Source organism: Dipodomys merriami, unplaced genomic scaffold (assembly GCF_024711535.1).
Source record: "Dipodomys merriami isolate MVZ:Mamm:240054 unplaced genomic scaffold, mDipMer1.0.p SCAF_188, whole genome shotgun sequence".
NCBI lineage: Eukaryota > Metazoa > Chordata > Mammalia > Rodentia > Heteromyidae > Dipodomys > Dipodomys merriami.
In genome coordinates, this window is record NW_027203248.1 from 1,898,260 (window position 1) to 1,912,808 (window position 14,549).

The 14,549-nt window shown below is 42.4% G+C and overlaps 1 protein-coding gene across 1 annotated transcript in view; it reads left to right on the plus strand.

Annotated features, from left to right (window-relative positions):
- The first annotated feature begins 1,773 nt into the window (after positions 1–1,773).
- Positions 1,774–14,549, plus strand: part of Tnfsf11 (TNF superfamily member 11) — a 32,390-nt gene continuing 19,614 nt past the window's right edge. The window contains exons 1-2 of the mRNA XM_070026698.1: positions 1,774–2,164; positions 10,405–10,569. Of these exons, the coding sequence (XP_069882799.1) occupies positions 1,934–2,164; positions 10,405–10,569 (396 nt within the window). The 5' untranslated portion in view covers positions 1,774–1,933. The remainder of the gene's footprint in view (positions 2,165–10,404; positions 10,570–14,549) is intronic.

Genomic DNA, 14,549 nt, shown 5'->3' on the forward strand with positions numbered 1-14,549 from the left:
TTAACCGAGAAAAAGTAGGAAGAAGTTAAGGATGGCATGGAACGGATGATTAATGCTGTTTCTGTTGCTGGCGTTTGAAAAATTATTTCCTTTCCCTATCAACAGCATTTTAAAATTGGAACAAATCATTTCATTTGCATGGTACCATTTCTTTAGTGTCCAGGGTCTCACTATATAGTTCAAGTTGACCTCCAACTTGAGATCTTCCTGCCTCAGATTCTTCAGTGCTGATTACAGTGTGCAACCATGCCAGCAAAATGACGCAACATCCATTTTCCATGTTCAAATAGCTCAACTCAATCACTCTTCAACATGTAAGGAGATGTACCCATTTTATTTAGAAGATATGCTTTAGTAACTCAGAGATGTGTCACTTGTGATAAATGTGGTGTCCATTAGAAGTGGCCATTAGAGAACTGGGCAGAAAGAGGATGCAAACAAAGCATAATTAAAAAGGAGGAAATGGCCAGACGCTGGTGGCTCATGCTTGTGATCCTAGCTACTCAGGAGGCTGAGATCTGAGGTGGAGGTATGGCTCCAGTGGGAGATTGCCAGTCTTGATGAAAAAGCCAAGGCCTTATGAAAAAGCCCAAGTACCCCCCCATCCCCCCACACGGACGAAACATCATCAGTTTTGTATGTGTTTAAAATTAGACAGCCCTCCTCCTCCTCCTCCTCTTCCTCCTCCTCCTCCTTCTCCTTTTCTTCTTCTTCCTCCTCCTCCTCCTTTAGTATATATATATATGTATATGTGTATATATATATGTATATGTATACATATATATATATTTTAAAGATACTGTATAGGGGGTTACAGTTACATGAGTAAGGTAATGAGTATATTTTCTTCTTTCTTTCATTCGTTCTTTCTTTTTCTTTCTTTCTTCTTCCTCTTCCTCTGCTCCTCCTCCTCTTCCATCTTCTCTTCCTTCTCTTCCTTCTTCTTCCCTCTCTGTCTCTCTCTCCTTGCTGGCATTAAGGAATGCTGAGCTTATACGTTTGGCTCCCCACCTCTCATGACTTGATGAGCCTCCTTGGGTGCTGGCTTCTCTTCTGGATGGACTTGCATAGCCCTCTGATCTTCCTCTGCCCATCTCCTTCCTTCCCTCTCTCCTTTCCTCCTTGGCAGTCAGCTGTCTCTAGGTTGACCGCTGCTGTGGACACTCACACTCTGCCTCCCTAAAGCTACTTTGAAAAGATGCAGAGGCAGGGATTTGCAAAGGGAGTTCAGAAATTTCCCAAGTCACCACAGACACCTAGGGGATTCACATCTGGAACCAGATGGAGAGGACAAATTTTTAAGATGGATGAGAGGTCTCCTCGGCGAAGTTTTGGAAGGAGAGGATTGGAAAGGTCCTGGAGTGGTTCCCAAATCTAACTTTCCGGATCCCAGCTGGGGGGTGGGTGGGGGGTGGTGGATGAGCACTTCTGTGAGGGACATGCAGGTGGCCATTCGGGTCCTCTGCCACGCCCTCGTCTGCATCCTCCACAGCCCACCACCAACATCCCAGGAGAGGCCTCTGAGGGTGGGCAGAGCCTGGAAGCCCCGGTCGCACCCACAGCCTCGTCTTTGGAGGCCCCCACGGGGACGGGTGGGGGGAGGAGGGTTTTGGTAAGAGTGAGGGAAGGAGGGAGGGCGAGAGGAAGGAAGCGGGGCAAGAGGTGGGAGTGGAAGAGGCAGCCTCGCCGGGGCTGATTGGCTCTGGAGCCAGCCCTGCCGATGTGGTTTATAAGAGTTGAGGCTGCCCAGGGCGCCCCTGCCCGCTTGGTCACCCGCGCGCCCCGGGAGCCACGGCCGGGCATCCAGCAAGCTCTCCAAGTCTAGGCCCCGCCTGGCCCCGAGTCCGCGCCGCGGCGGCTGCTTTGGAGCTGGCTGAGGACCTCGGAGTAAAAGGAGGGCCAGGAGAGCGCCCGGAGTAGCGGGCCAAGCGTCATGCGCCGAGCTAGCCGAGATTACAGCAAATACCTGCGAGGCTCAGAGGAGATGGGTAGCTGCGGATCCGGCGCCCCGCACGAGGCTCCCCTGCACCCCGCGCCGCCTCCCGCGCCCGCCGCGCCGCCCCCGTCCCACGCAGCCTCCCGGTCCATGTTCGTGGCGCTCCTGGGGCTGGGGCTGGGCCAGGTGGTGTGCAGCGTGGCTCTGTTCCTGTACTTCCGCGCGCAGGTGAGTGGCCGCTCCTCCAGGGCGCGCCCGCCTCGTTCCTCCCGCGCGCGCAGGCGTGAGACGAGGGTCGCAGCCGCCCAGACCTTGCCCATTGGGGAAGGGGCAGTGAGTTGGAGAGAGGGATCTGGCGGGGGACAGTGGGGGGTTTCGGACACGGTCACTGTGGGGCGCTCTCATCGGAGGCTTGAGGTCTGCGCACATGCGCTTCCCCCTGGCCCATAGGGCGCGCGCAGCAGCAGCTGGGCACATCTGGGCAGCTGATGGGGGTTGAACATACCTCCCCCACCACACACACACACACACACACACACACACACACTTGGAAACTATACTAGCCTCTCTCACGAGGAGTTAAGATTTGAGCAACTTTTAATTGAGTTGGGGAAAAAGTTGTGCGCCTTTCCAGGGGGCCATGGATAAGAGATCTTTTCCTTCCCTCCTGCCACCTGGTGATTTCCAGGGTTGAAATGCTTTACAAGGATGCTCAGGTTCAAGGTGCTAGAGAGGTGCACGGTGCCCGTGTCCCGATATCCAGCTGGGCAGAGTAGGATAGCACTAATTGAGATGCCCCTCCATGGTCTGTGGTACTCTGCATTGGACTGCATCATGAGCCTGACAGCAAGCAATGAGGTGGGTGGAGGAAGGAAGCAAGGGGTGTGTGTGTGTATGTGTGTGTGTGTGTGTGTGTGTGTGTGTGTGTGTGTGTGTGTGTGTGTGTGTGTGTGTGTGTGCTTGTGATGGCATAGCCTTGCTGCTGCAATCTAGCCAGCAACCGACCTTTGAAGAGGCCTTACCCCGAAGGCTCAGTACTGCAGGGAGATGGCAGAAAGGAAGGGGTGAAGTGGTAACATTATGCTTTCTTGGTGGTTTGTGCTCTTGTGTTTTCTTGGAAATTGCAGAGCAGTTGGTTGGATTCATTCGAATCTTCTCGTCTGGTGTTGTAAACGCTTTCTCAGAGGAAGTGGGGGTGCTGACTGTGCGTTTTTTATGGGAAAAGAAAGTTGGGTTTGGACTTCATGGGTTTTCAGATTCAAAGGTGATTACTAAACCAAGCTGGATGCCTTAAACTGTGGCATGGCTTCCAACACATGGGTTTTTAACATGTGCCAAGTCTTGATTTCTACTTTTAATCATAGGTTCTTTTTTGGGGGGTTTAATATTCATTATCCACAAATTTGCATCTTATATTATTGGTGTGGTTTTCTCCTAAAGGAAAAGTAGCAATGATATGAATCATACTTCAGAAATTTGTATTATTAGTAGTCATAACCTTACCTGTTGAAAGGATAATATTTGAATGGTTTATTTGCAACCCAAATTACACAAGTCCACGTGAAAGTGACTCCACTTTTTTTTCCCCCACTGGAAAACTTGGCAGTCAAGAAGGAATGGCTTATCCATTTTCCCATCCAGCATCTTGCTAACAACCCTATGTATTGCTTGCACATGACGCTTGTAAGTGGTGTGAGATAGGACTTATGAATCACTATTCAATACCTGTGTGAAGTCCAGTTGACAAGGGGGTCATTATTGATCATTGATCTAATTCTTGGTCCAAGGAACAAGCAGTATTCACGACCGAAGAGGCATTTCTCTACCTTTGATCGTTTCTAACATTTGGGGCATGACATTTTCCTAGCAGTAATAGTGACATGAGGATTCTGTGTAGAAAGAGCAGCAGGGGTTGAATAAGTTCAAGGGACCACGAAAGAGTAGCTTGCCAGGAAGGATGCGAGAGAAATTGGCACAGCCATTGTAGGCAAGTGACCAGCCGGGATCTGGTTACAGTTGTTCAGCTTTCTTGAACAGTAGGGATGGGCGAGATGCCTGTCCCTCTGTTGTCACCTCCCGTCACATAACAGTCTAGGTGGCAGAGGAATAAAAATGAGACACTGAAAATACAAATCTCCCCAAGGTAAACAAGAAGGTTTTCATTTAGAGAATTTAATGCCATCTGAGTTTTGAGTGCCATTTTCCTAACTGTCATGATAGTGGGTTTCTCTAAGATTTTGTGCCAAGTGTTGTAATCACTATTCTGAAACCAATTCTGTACTCTGTGAGTATGTGGGGGGGGGGGGGTGTGGGTACTGAGGCTTGAACTCAGGCCTTGTGTTCTTGCTTAGCTTTTTTGCTCTAAGTCAGTACTCTATCACTTAAGCCATATCTCCATTTCCAATATTTTGCTGGTTGATTGGAGATAAAAGTCTCTTGGATTTGTTTGCAGAGGCTGGCTTTGAATTGAGCTTTTCAGATTTCAGCCTTATGCGTAGCTGGTATGGCAGGTGTGAGCCACCAGTGCCTGGCTTGTATTGCATTTTTAAAAAGGTCATCTAGGAGTAGCGTGCTCATCTGAATGTACCAGTAGATCTGAGTGAATTTTAAGAGTGTGGTATCTACATTTACTACCTAAAGGAATGCTCATCATTTAGAGATACATTCTGAACCAGTAGCAAATGAAACACCAGGATGTCTGGTATTTGTTTCATGATCTATGGAGTAAATAAATGCTGCTTATAGATGAAGCAAGTTTCCTCTTGGATTGGAAATTGCAGAAGCCAGGCTATGAACATGTGAGGCTCTGTCTGCAATACTTTCCATCTTTATATGTTTGGAAGGCTCTCTTTCACAGTCCTAATTAAGAAGATTCGATTGGGCTGGTCACTGATTTAACATTTTTGCTTTTATTGATTCCCTTGAATGAGAACTTGGTGCCAATTAACAAACAGAGGTGTTTGGAAAATTGTGGATCCAAGTACTTAGGTTTCTGAATGCATTTGAATGAGAACAAAATCATGAAGCACTAGGGGACATGTTCACAATTCTAATTTAAAGAAAAGAACTAGCCAGCCACCTGTGGCTTATTGCTTGTAATCCTAGCTACTCAGGTGCCTGAAATCTGAGGATCTTGGTTTGAACTTAGCTCTCTTAGGAAAGTCCATGAGATTCTTTGCTCCAATAACTTCCTACCCCCCACCCCCCCCCAAAAAAAACCCCAGAAGTACAGCTCAAGTACACCTGTTATACTTGAGTATTTAAATTCAGGCCCTGAGTTTAAAACCCAGGATTGGCCTGCGCGCGCGCACACACACACACACACACACACACACACACATGTACAAACACATACATATAAGAGCTTCTTTTAGAGTCAGTTTTACCCTTATAGTTTAAAGGTGGGGGGAAAACTATGCAAATTTATAAGGAAAAATTATTCAGTGTATTCAAAAGAATGCCTGGAGTAGTGTAAAAATTATAGTGACTTAATTTTTTTTTTTTTTTTTTTTTACTTTCAACTCGTGTTTAAGCTGGGCATGGTAGTATATACTTGTAATCCCAGACCTCACAAGGCAGAGGCAGTAGGATTGAAAGCTTGAGGTCAGACTGGGTTACAGAACCAATCTGAGGCTACCTTGGGCTACATAGTGAGAACCTATCTGGGGAGGCAGGGTGGGGGAGGGGAAGAGTCCACTGGTTTTGAATAATTCACAATGAACTTTGTGGATGTTTCAGATTGGCTGTGCTCAGATTTTTCTTTCTTTCTTTTTTAAAATGTATGTACTAGACCCTTTGTAGATTTGCCAAAGTGAAAATAACATGTGGCTTGTGCTATATATTTAACCACATAGTACTCATACTTTGGTTTGCAAAGGAAAGGAAAAAAAAACTTTCTAAAAACGTGCTTGTAAAATGTGTATGTGTGTTTAACGTCTGTGCAACCACACTCAAAGGGGGAAGGTTCATCTCTAAGATAAGCTTTTCAAGCTCTTTTCCCTTTTAACTCCTTCCCTTAACCTCCCAGCATGCCCCTGCCCACCCTGGGTGCTCTTTACCTAGGACAGCAGCCACTGCTGAGAATCTGAAAAGAGGCGCCTGGGCCAGATAAGGAAGTAGGGCATTCAAGCATCCTGCCTCACTCAGTCTGCCAAAGGTTCTGTGTGGAGGATGGTGTATTAAATAAAAACATTCCTTTCACAGCTACTCCCTCACCTGAGGAAAATGCACTTTTAGATTGTGTGTGTGTGTGTGTGTGTGTGTGTGTGTGTGTGTGTGTGTGCCAGTTGTAGGGTTTGAACTCAGGTCCTTGTACTTACTAGGCAGATAATCTTTCCACTTAGCAATGGCTCTAGCAAATAAATGTATTATAAAGTCAATTTAAAAAATCAGGTATTCAGGTTTGCCTAAGTACAACGAATTCATTTGGGAATCAGCATGGCTGTGATCTATGTGGAACTTGAGTTTTCAGCTGACTGTAGTTTTCACAAAGACAGGGTCTGCCTAGTGTATTTAATTGACCTAAGGGGCCTTTCAAATGACTTGCAACACTGCACCAAAGCCCACTTTTAATTTATGGTTATGTACATTATCTTCTCAAAAGATAAAATAGCAGTCATGCACCTTCTCTACACAGACTGCAGTGTGCTGAGAAACAAGTTGTTGGGTGAGAGACACACTCATTGGGTGGCCTGGATGCTGGTTGAAACTCCAGCAGCAGTTTAGCCTAGCCCTGTGGTGTGTTGGCCTCATTTACTTGTGAGTGTGTTTAGTATCATACCCCCCAGCCCCTCCCAAGCTTCTGTATTGGCTTTTCTCCTGGGCACTAGAGTGAAAACATGTGGTCATAAGTTACACATCCATATCCAAGCTGAGTATGGTGGTTTATGCCTGTAATCCCAGAAGATCATGAGTTCCAGGTCAATCTGAGCTATGTAGAGAGATTTTGTTTAAAAGGCAAACCACGGAGGATCAATAGCTATGCACATATGACCATATAAAATGATGTTAATCTAAATGAACTCCAAGATATGGAAACAAGAGGTTTGTTGTTGTTGTTTTTAATGTACTGTGTGAAGATATTTCTTTTTTTGCCCCCTTGGTTTATCCCCTGTTGTCACAATTGTATATACGTTTATCTGATTTGGGGAAAGGAAAGGGGACAACAAAATGGTGAGACCAAGGACAAAGGGTGAACCAATGCAACAGCGACACTCATAAGACACTATATTGAAAATGAACTTTACAACTTGGTGGAGTGGAGAGGAGAGGATAGGGAAGGGAAGGGGGAGATGATGTGGTGGTAACACTGTTCAACAAGCAATGTACTCATTTCCTTAGGTATGTATCAGTAATCCCTCTGTACATTGCCTTTACAATAAAATTGTATAGCAAACAACTCCCACTCAAACCAAAAAAACAAAACAAACACACACACTGAGAGAGGCAGAGACAGAGACAGAGAGAGACAGAGAGATGGAGAGAGAGAGAGGAAAAAGTCAGAAAGAACAAGAAAGTCTATGTCATCCAATCATGGGTTCTTTGAGGGAATAAACAGTTGATAAAGTTGAAAACGTATTTGAGCTCTAACCAGTGGCTCTCAACTGCATTTTTGAACAACTTTAGGGAAGATGCAACCACTGGACCTGTGTTAGGGGTCCCAATAAAGCCATTCCCAATAAAGGGAGTGAATGAGGTCTGGGCATAGTCATTTTTAAGAGAAAGGACAAGACATTTGCATTCTACTTCTTTCTATCAAACCATGAACTAGGATGAACTGTTTCTGTAACTTTTTTACTACTTACTGATAATTGTGAAACGATATGAAAATTTGTGTCCTGGGAAATTGAGTCATTTTCATAGAATGTTATCAATATGGATTTTAAAGCAGTATCTTTCAAACAGTTACATGTTTGAAAATCACCTTGGCTTTAGTTAAAATGCAGCTTCCCTGGCAGTGTGCCAGGGTAGAGCCAAAGATGCTGCTTTTTATTGTTTTTGTTGTACTAGGAATTGAACTCGGGGTCTAGTTGTGCTAGGCAAGCCCTCTACCACTTGAACCATACCCTTAGTGCCTTTGGGTTTTGCCTTTGAAACGCTCTCCTGCTACAGTTTTGTTGGCTGCCCACAAACTTGCCATTCTCCTGCTCCTGTCTCTGGAGTAGCTAGGATTACAGGTATGACTATCATGCCTGGCTCCAGATTTGAGAACATGTGTTTCTGCCATGCTCCTAGTGAGCCCATGTAGCTGTTGGTGCTTAACTGCACTGTGAGCATTGACATTGTATGTTCCTGCTGCTTCTGTTAGATAGCTCTTAGTTTCTCAGCATGAGTCAAGCTTAGTCAGTGCTAGAGTTCCTAGGCTTTTTCTCACTAGTTGTATTGTCCCCTTTGCTCAGCTCTTATCTAGGGATGAGCCAGCTCTGGTCTTTGCATGATAGTACTTGGCTGAAGTCTGAACCCAATGGGCCTTCCCTCAGATGCCCAGGCTTTTCTGGTTTTGTGGGGTTACTTATAGGCTTAGTGACACTTTGTCTTCCCTCCCTCCCTCTCTTCTTCCCTTCTTCTCTTCTTCCCTTCTTCTCTTCCTCCCTCCTTCCCTCCCTCCCTTTCTCCCTTCCTCCCTTCCTTCCTACCTTCCTTCCTTCCTTCCTTCCTTCCTTCCTTCCTTCCTTCCTTCCTTCCTTCCTCGTGACTGAGTGCTGTCCTATAAACAGTCATATAGTCTGACTCATACTAATTATTCTCAAAAATATGGATTTCACATAGATTTGCCATGGTGATATCTCCCCCATGCTTACAGATTATTGTTGCATTTAAAAGCCTAGCACAATACAAGGGAGTGGTATAGTGGATGCATGTTTGTTAAAGGCTATCACTCCATTTTCAGTTTCAGGTATAGCTAAGGTACTTTCTAATTTATTGCTGATGGTTGGTTGATAAATCTGCACAATTTCCTGACTATGTTTCAAAATCTAATTAAATCAAGAAGAGAATTCTTATTAAGTTGGATTGAGCTCTAGTTATTATAAGCTTACCAAGGCTTTTCTTTCATATTTCTTTTATTTTCTATATTTTTAGTGTCTTTAAATAGTCATGCAGAGGTGTTTCAAGTGAACATGTTAGTTTATGAGTACAATGCATCTAGATCAATGATCAGTGTCACCCCTTTTATTATTTTTTGACTGGGGTCTACTATTAAGTAAATACTCGGGAAATACATAGAATTTCTGATAATAAGGACAGGTCAAACTATTACGATTCAGGCAACTGAGAGCTAATTATCACTTCCATTTCCTTGGTGGTTGAAACCAGTGCAAAGACTGCCAAGCCTCAAAGCAGCCAACAGACCAACCCTGTGTGGCAGTGACTAGAGACAGACACTTGTGTTTGGCTCCTGCTTTAACCTGGCGATCAGCTAATAATACCAGAGGGGATTTGGGGTAGGAGAGTCCCTTCCTTCCATCCCCAGCACTTGTTGTATGGTCTAATTCTGCAGCCCTCCCCACTCCAGTGTGATGTAAATGTTACCTACACATGTCCAGACACCTTCTGATGGATGGACCACTCCAGACCAAGAAACGTGGATGAAGGGTTCAGCTAAGAGAAATTGCACAGGAACTAGGAAATGGATTTTTCTCTCCTTTGTTTGGTTGATTAAAATATTCACTGAAGTCAAGTACAGGTGGCTCACGCCTGTAATCCTAGCTACTCAGGAAGCTGAGATCTGAGAGTCCTGGTTCTAAGCCAGCATGACTAGGAAAGCCCTTGAGATTTGTATCTCCAATTAAGCACCAAAAAAGCTAGAAGTGGAGTGGTAGCTCAAAATGGTAGAGTGCTAGCCTTGAGAAGAAATGCTCAGGGACAGTCTCCAGGCCCTAAATTCAAGCCCCAGGACCAGCACACGCACACACACACACATACACACACACACACACACACACACACACACACACTCACACACACACACACTTCATTGAGAAAAAGGAAAGGGTAAGCCACACACAGTTTAAAGATGATGTTAACTTTGCCTTATTTATGTAGGCTTCATGTTCTAAAACCTCCAGGTGAGCTGCAGGATACCACCTGGCCCAATGAATAGAGATAAACCTTTTTCTCTGTCTGTATGGACTGATTACATGTGATTTCCTTGATGGTATCCCTTGTCTCTGACTTCACTGTTGTTAGACAATTTTGAGAAGAACCCTGTGAGTCACGAGTATACATTTCTCTTGAAGATCTACCAGAGAGATGCCTGATATTGTGGGTGACAGTCAGCTCCTCATCAGAATAAATTAGAAGTCAATGTTTTCATCAACCAGAGGGTAATCATATTTACTGAGAATCACCAGGGACATAAAAACTCTTCTAAGAATAAACATTTTTATTCTCACCATTTTTCATTCAATAGCAGACTAATTAACAATAACCACTCTCATTTTCTTTTCTGTTTTTTTTTTCCTTTTCAGATGGATCCTAATAGAATAGCAGAAGATAGCACTGAGTGCATTTATAGAATTTTTAGACTTCATGAAAATGATATGCAAGACACAAGTGTGGAGAATGAAGACACTAGGTTAATACCGGATTCGTGCAGGAGAATTAGACAGGCTTTTCAAGGAGCTGTACAAAAGGTAAGTCAAGGGCCCTTGCTGACACTACAGTTCTCAAATATTAAAATTTACTAAGTGCTATTCACTGTTCTTTTTCTTTTAATAATATGCAAAAAAGAGTGCTTTGAAGAGATTAGCAAAATCTTCTGATGGTGGTGGTAGTGATTTATTATGACACCCAGAGACATTCATGCAAATTCTTTTCTTTCTAAGAGGAGGGATGTACATTAACGCTTGGAAGGAGTTCAAGGGTAGCTTGTGCTTAGTACATGGATCAGTTTGTTCACTGGAGTTGCTTGGCTTAGAACCATTCCTTAGGTTCCCAGGGCTTTCTGGTAGCTATTTCTTTTACATTTGCCTTTGCCTTTGGTTCACTGTGCGCAGGGCTCTGATGAGAAGCAGTTGAAGTGGCCCCTGTTGTCTTGTGTGGTGAGAAGGTAAACATGCAGGCCAGGAAGTGATGTTTGCAGAGTTGGAAGTTATGTGTCTGTGTTCTCACATTTGGGAGAGTGAGTTGACTGAGAGGAGATGGGGGACACACAAGACCAATGGCTTTCCTTAACCCACAGCTTAACTGAGATAACTCTGTAGACACTGCTTATCTTGTTTTCCTGAATTTAGCCACCTGGGAATTCTGCAGCCTTAGAATTAGTGTACTTACTGACTCCCAAGAATTGGGTAGAACCCAAATGCAAGGTAGCTGTTGCACATTGATACTGCTTGGCCATAGGCCTGCATCCATGTACCCACTTATCTCCCTTCACGTCTACTCTGCCACTCCCTGGATTAGCTCTTATCATTCAGAGTAAATCTGGAAGTTCTCAAACCTTTAAATCTTAAGTTTCTTAAGATTTAATAACTAAATCTTAAATTTAATTCTATTACATTTATTTAAATTATTTATTTAAATTAATTCTATCAAATTCTATTAAAAAATCACATAGAGTATAACATATTTTTAAAAGAGGGTGGGGCTGGGAAGTTGGCTCAGTAGTAGAGTGCTTGCTTTGCATGCATGAGGCCCGGCATTTGATTCCTCAGCACCACATAAGTGGAAAAAAACCAGAAGTGGCGCTGTAACTCAAGTGGTAGAGCACTAGCCTTGAGCTGAAGAGCTGAGGGACAGTGCCCAGGCCTAGAGTTCAAGCCCTATGACCAACAACAACGATAAATAAATGAATTAATAAACAAATTAATTAATTCATAAAAGAGGGTGTCAGAGCCAGGTGCCGGTGGCTCTGTAATCTTAGCTACTCAGGAAGCTGAGGTCTGAGGATCGAGTTTGGAGTTTCAACTCTAACCATGGTAAGAAAGTGCAGTGAATGCTATAATTAATCTCCAATTAATCTGACTCCAATAAAGATGGAAGTAGAGGTGTAGCTCAAGTGCTAGAGTACTAGCCTTGAGCATAAGAGCTCCAGGAAGCACACAGATTCTGAGTTAAGCCCCAGGACTAGCACCAAAAAATAAGTAAAATAAGACACAACAACACGCAAAAAAGAGGGTGTTAGTCAGAGGTAGAGGATGAGAGGTGAATCTGTTTTGTAAAACTAAAAATAAATATAACACCTATCAAGTTGAGGCACCATTTTCCAGCTTATTTCATTATTTCATGCATCACTAAGAAAGAACCATCATCAGATTTTATTGGTATCTTCCTTTTGGAGAAACTACAGTGAGAATTGTACATCATAGAATCAATAAAGTACATATTATTGTAATATGTATAAAAGAACAAGTACATCTAAAAATGCTTTGTTATAATTAATGTGTGGTTGCTTAGCTTTATTAGTAAGTGTGTAAATTTGGGCTTAAATTCACTGACTATTTTATGTTAGCCTTCAAGCTATAGCCACAGTCATTTTGCTGATCTAGTCATTGCTATGTTCTGTTTTATATGCATGGTTTTTGTTTTTGTTTTACCCCATTTGTGAAGCTTATCTCTTCAATACTGAGTACTACAAATGACCATTTACACGTGCTAGGGATAATCCATTACTTCAAGACTGAATCTCTTAAGATAATGTGGGTTAGGTAAATGATTGGGTACTAATTTTCTGTTTATATTGGCCCATATTGAATCGTATAAAATGAAGAGATAAAAGTTTAATGAGGGCTGGGAAGTTGGCTCAGTGGTAGAGCGCTTGCCTTGCATGCATGAGGCCCTGGGTTCGATTCCTCAGCACCACATAAGCAAAAAGAAAAAAGCCGGAAGTGGCACTTGGCTCAAGTGGTAGAGTGCTAGCCTTGAGCTGAAGAGCTGAGGGACAGCACCCAGGCCCAGAGTTCAGGCCCCACGACTGGACCCAAAACAAACAAACAAAAAAAGTTTAATGACATTGATACTTCAGTTCTTCAAAAGTATCTTTTGAGTAAGCTAAATTCGAAAATGCATTATTAGTGAGAACCAACACCATTTTTAATACCATTTACAATGTAAGAATTGTTAGCTCTTTGCTGGCCTAAAAAGAAAAAAATATATTATCTCATAGATCTTAAAAAGTGACTGAAAAAATTCATCTACTTATGTTTAAAATCTACTGATAAGTGAATATAATTAGATGGGCTCTTGAGGTTATCACAAGATCTTAAACAGAAAATTAGTTGATGAAAAGTAAGAGCATTTCTTTTAAAGTTAAGAAGATAATAGGCAGACTCCAGAAGATTGTAGTTCAAGGCCTTGGGGAGAGAGAGTGAGTTAATGAGACTCTGTTTCAAAGAACAAAGCCATATATGTTAACATGCACTGGTTAACCTAGATATTCAGGAGGCCTAGGTAGGAGGATCATGTCTGTGGCTGGTTCTAGGCAGTGAAACACTATCTAAAAATAACTAAGGCGAAAAAGGCTGAGGTGTGGCTCAAGAGTGGCAAGAGTGCTTGCCTAGCAAACATAGGCTGAGTTCAAACGCTGAGTATTGCTGAAAAAAATGAAATAAGAATAGTTAGGAATACAACAAAGATACCCACTGCCCCACTTCATTTAACATTGTTCTGAAGGTGTTAGCAAATACAGTTATACCAGGGAGTGAAATGTGAAATATGAATCATGATTAGACCTAGATTTTACAATAAATTGAAAGGCTTAGACAGTGTTTTAAAATTAATATCAAATTATATAGGGGGGAGAATAGGATGGGAAGGGAAAACAAAGGGGGAGGCTACAATGCTTGATAAGAAATGTACTCATTATCTTGCCCATGTAATTGTAACCCCTCTGTACAGTATCTTCACAATAAAAAAAGAAATGTACTCATTAAAAAATAAAATAAAATAAAATTAATATCAATCATTAGCTGTCTCTATACTTAACAATATTTAGAAGTTATAGTTAGAAAATGAGTGAGTCCCTTTTAAATTTGTAGAAACAAGAAAAGAAAAATACCTTACACAACACAAAGTGTGTTAATGTTTTTACAAATAAAACCCTACAAAGGCATTTATTGTGGATTTGTACAGTACAACAACATAAACATGTAAAATTCTGACAATTACTGCCATATTAACTTGAGTTAAATTTCGCAGAAAAATATAATCACAAAAATGCCTTCAAGTAGATCATACTGTGTGTGAATGTATGTGTGCATATACTTTAATATAAAAGTCTTAAATAAGTGAACATAGTTTTGATTATTAAAAATGGATTGGAACAATGTGTTCACATTTGTTTTCTAACAAATGTCTTTATAATTTTATTTTTTATTTATATTTTTATTGTCTTTATGTAGTTGTACAAAAGGGTTTCAATTTAACATGTCAGTTTGTGAGTACAATGCGTCTTACTTTAAAACAAATTATAGCTTTCCTATGGTTTAATGGTAGAATGAATGTTTAGTATTTAAGAGGCGCTGCGTTAAACCCCCAGCCCACCCCATCCCTCACCCAAAATTAAAATAAAAGTCCCACCCATCTATTATCTTCTAGGGACAACAAATTCCAGGCAGTGGAATCCTCCAATACTCTTGCTTTAGCAAGCTTTTCTCTTTTTCCCTGTATCCTCAGA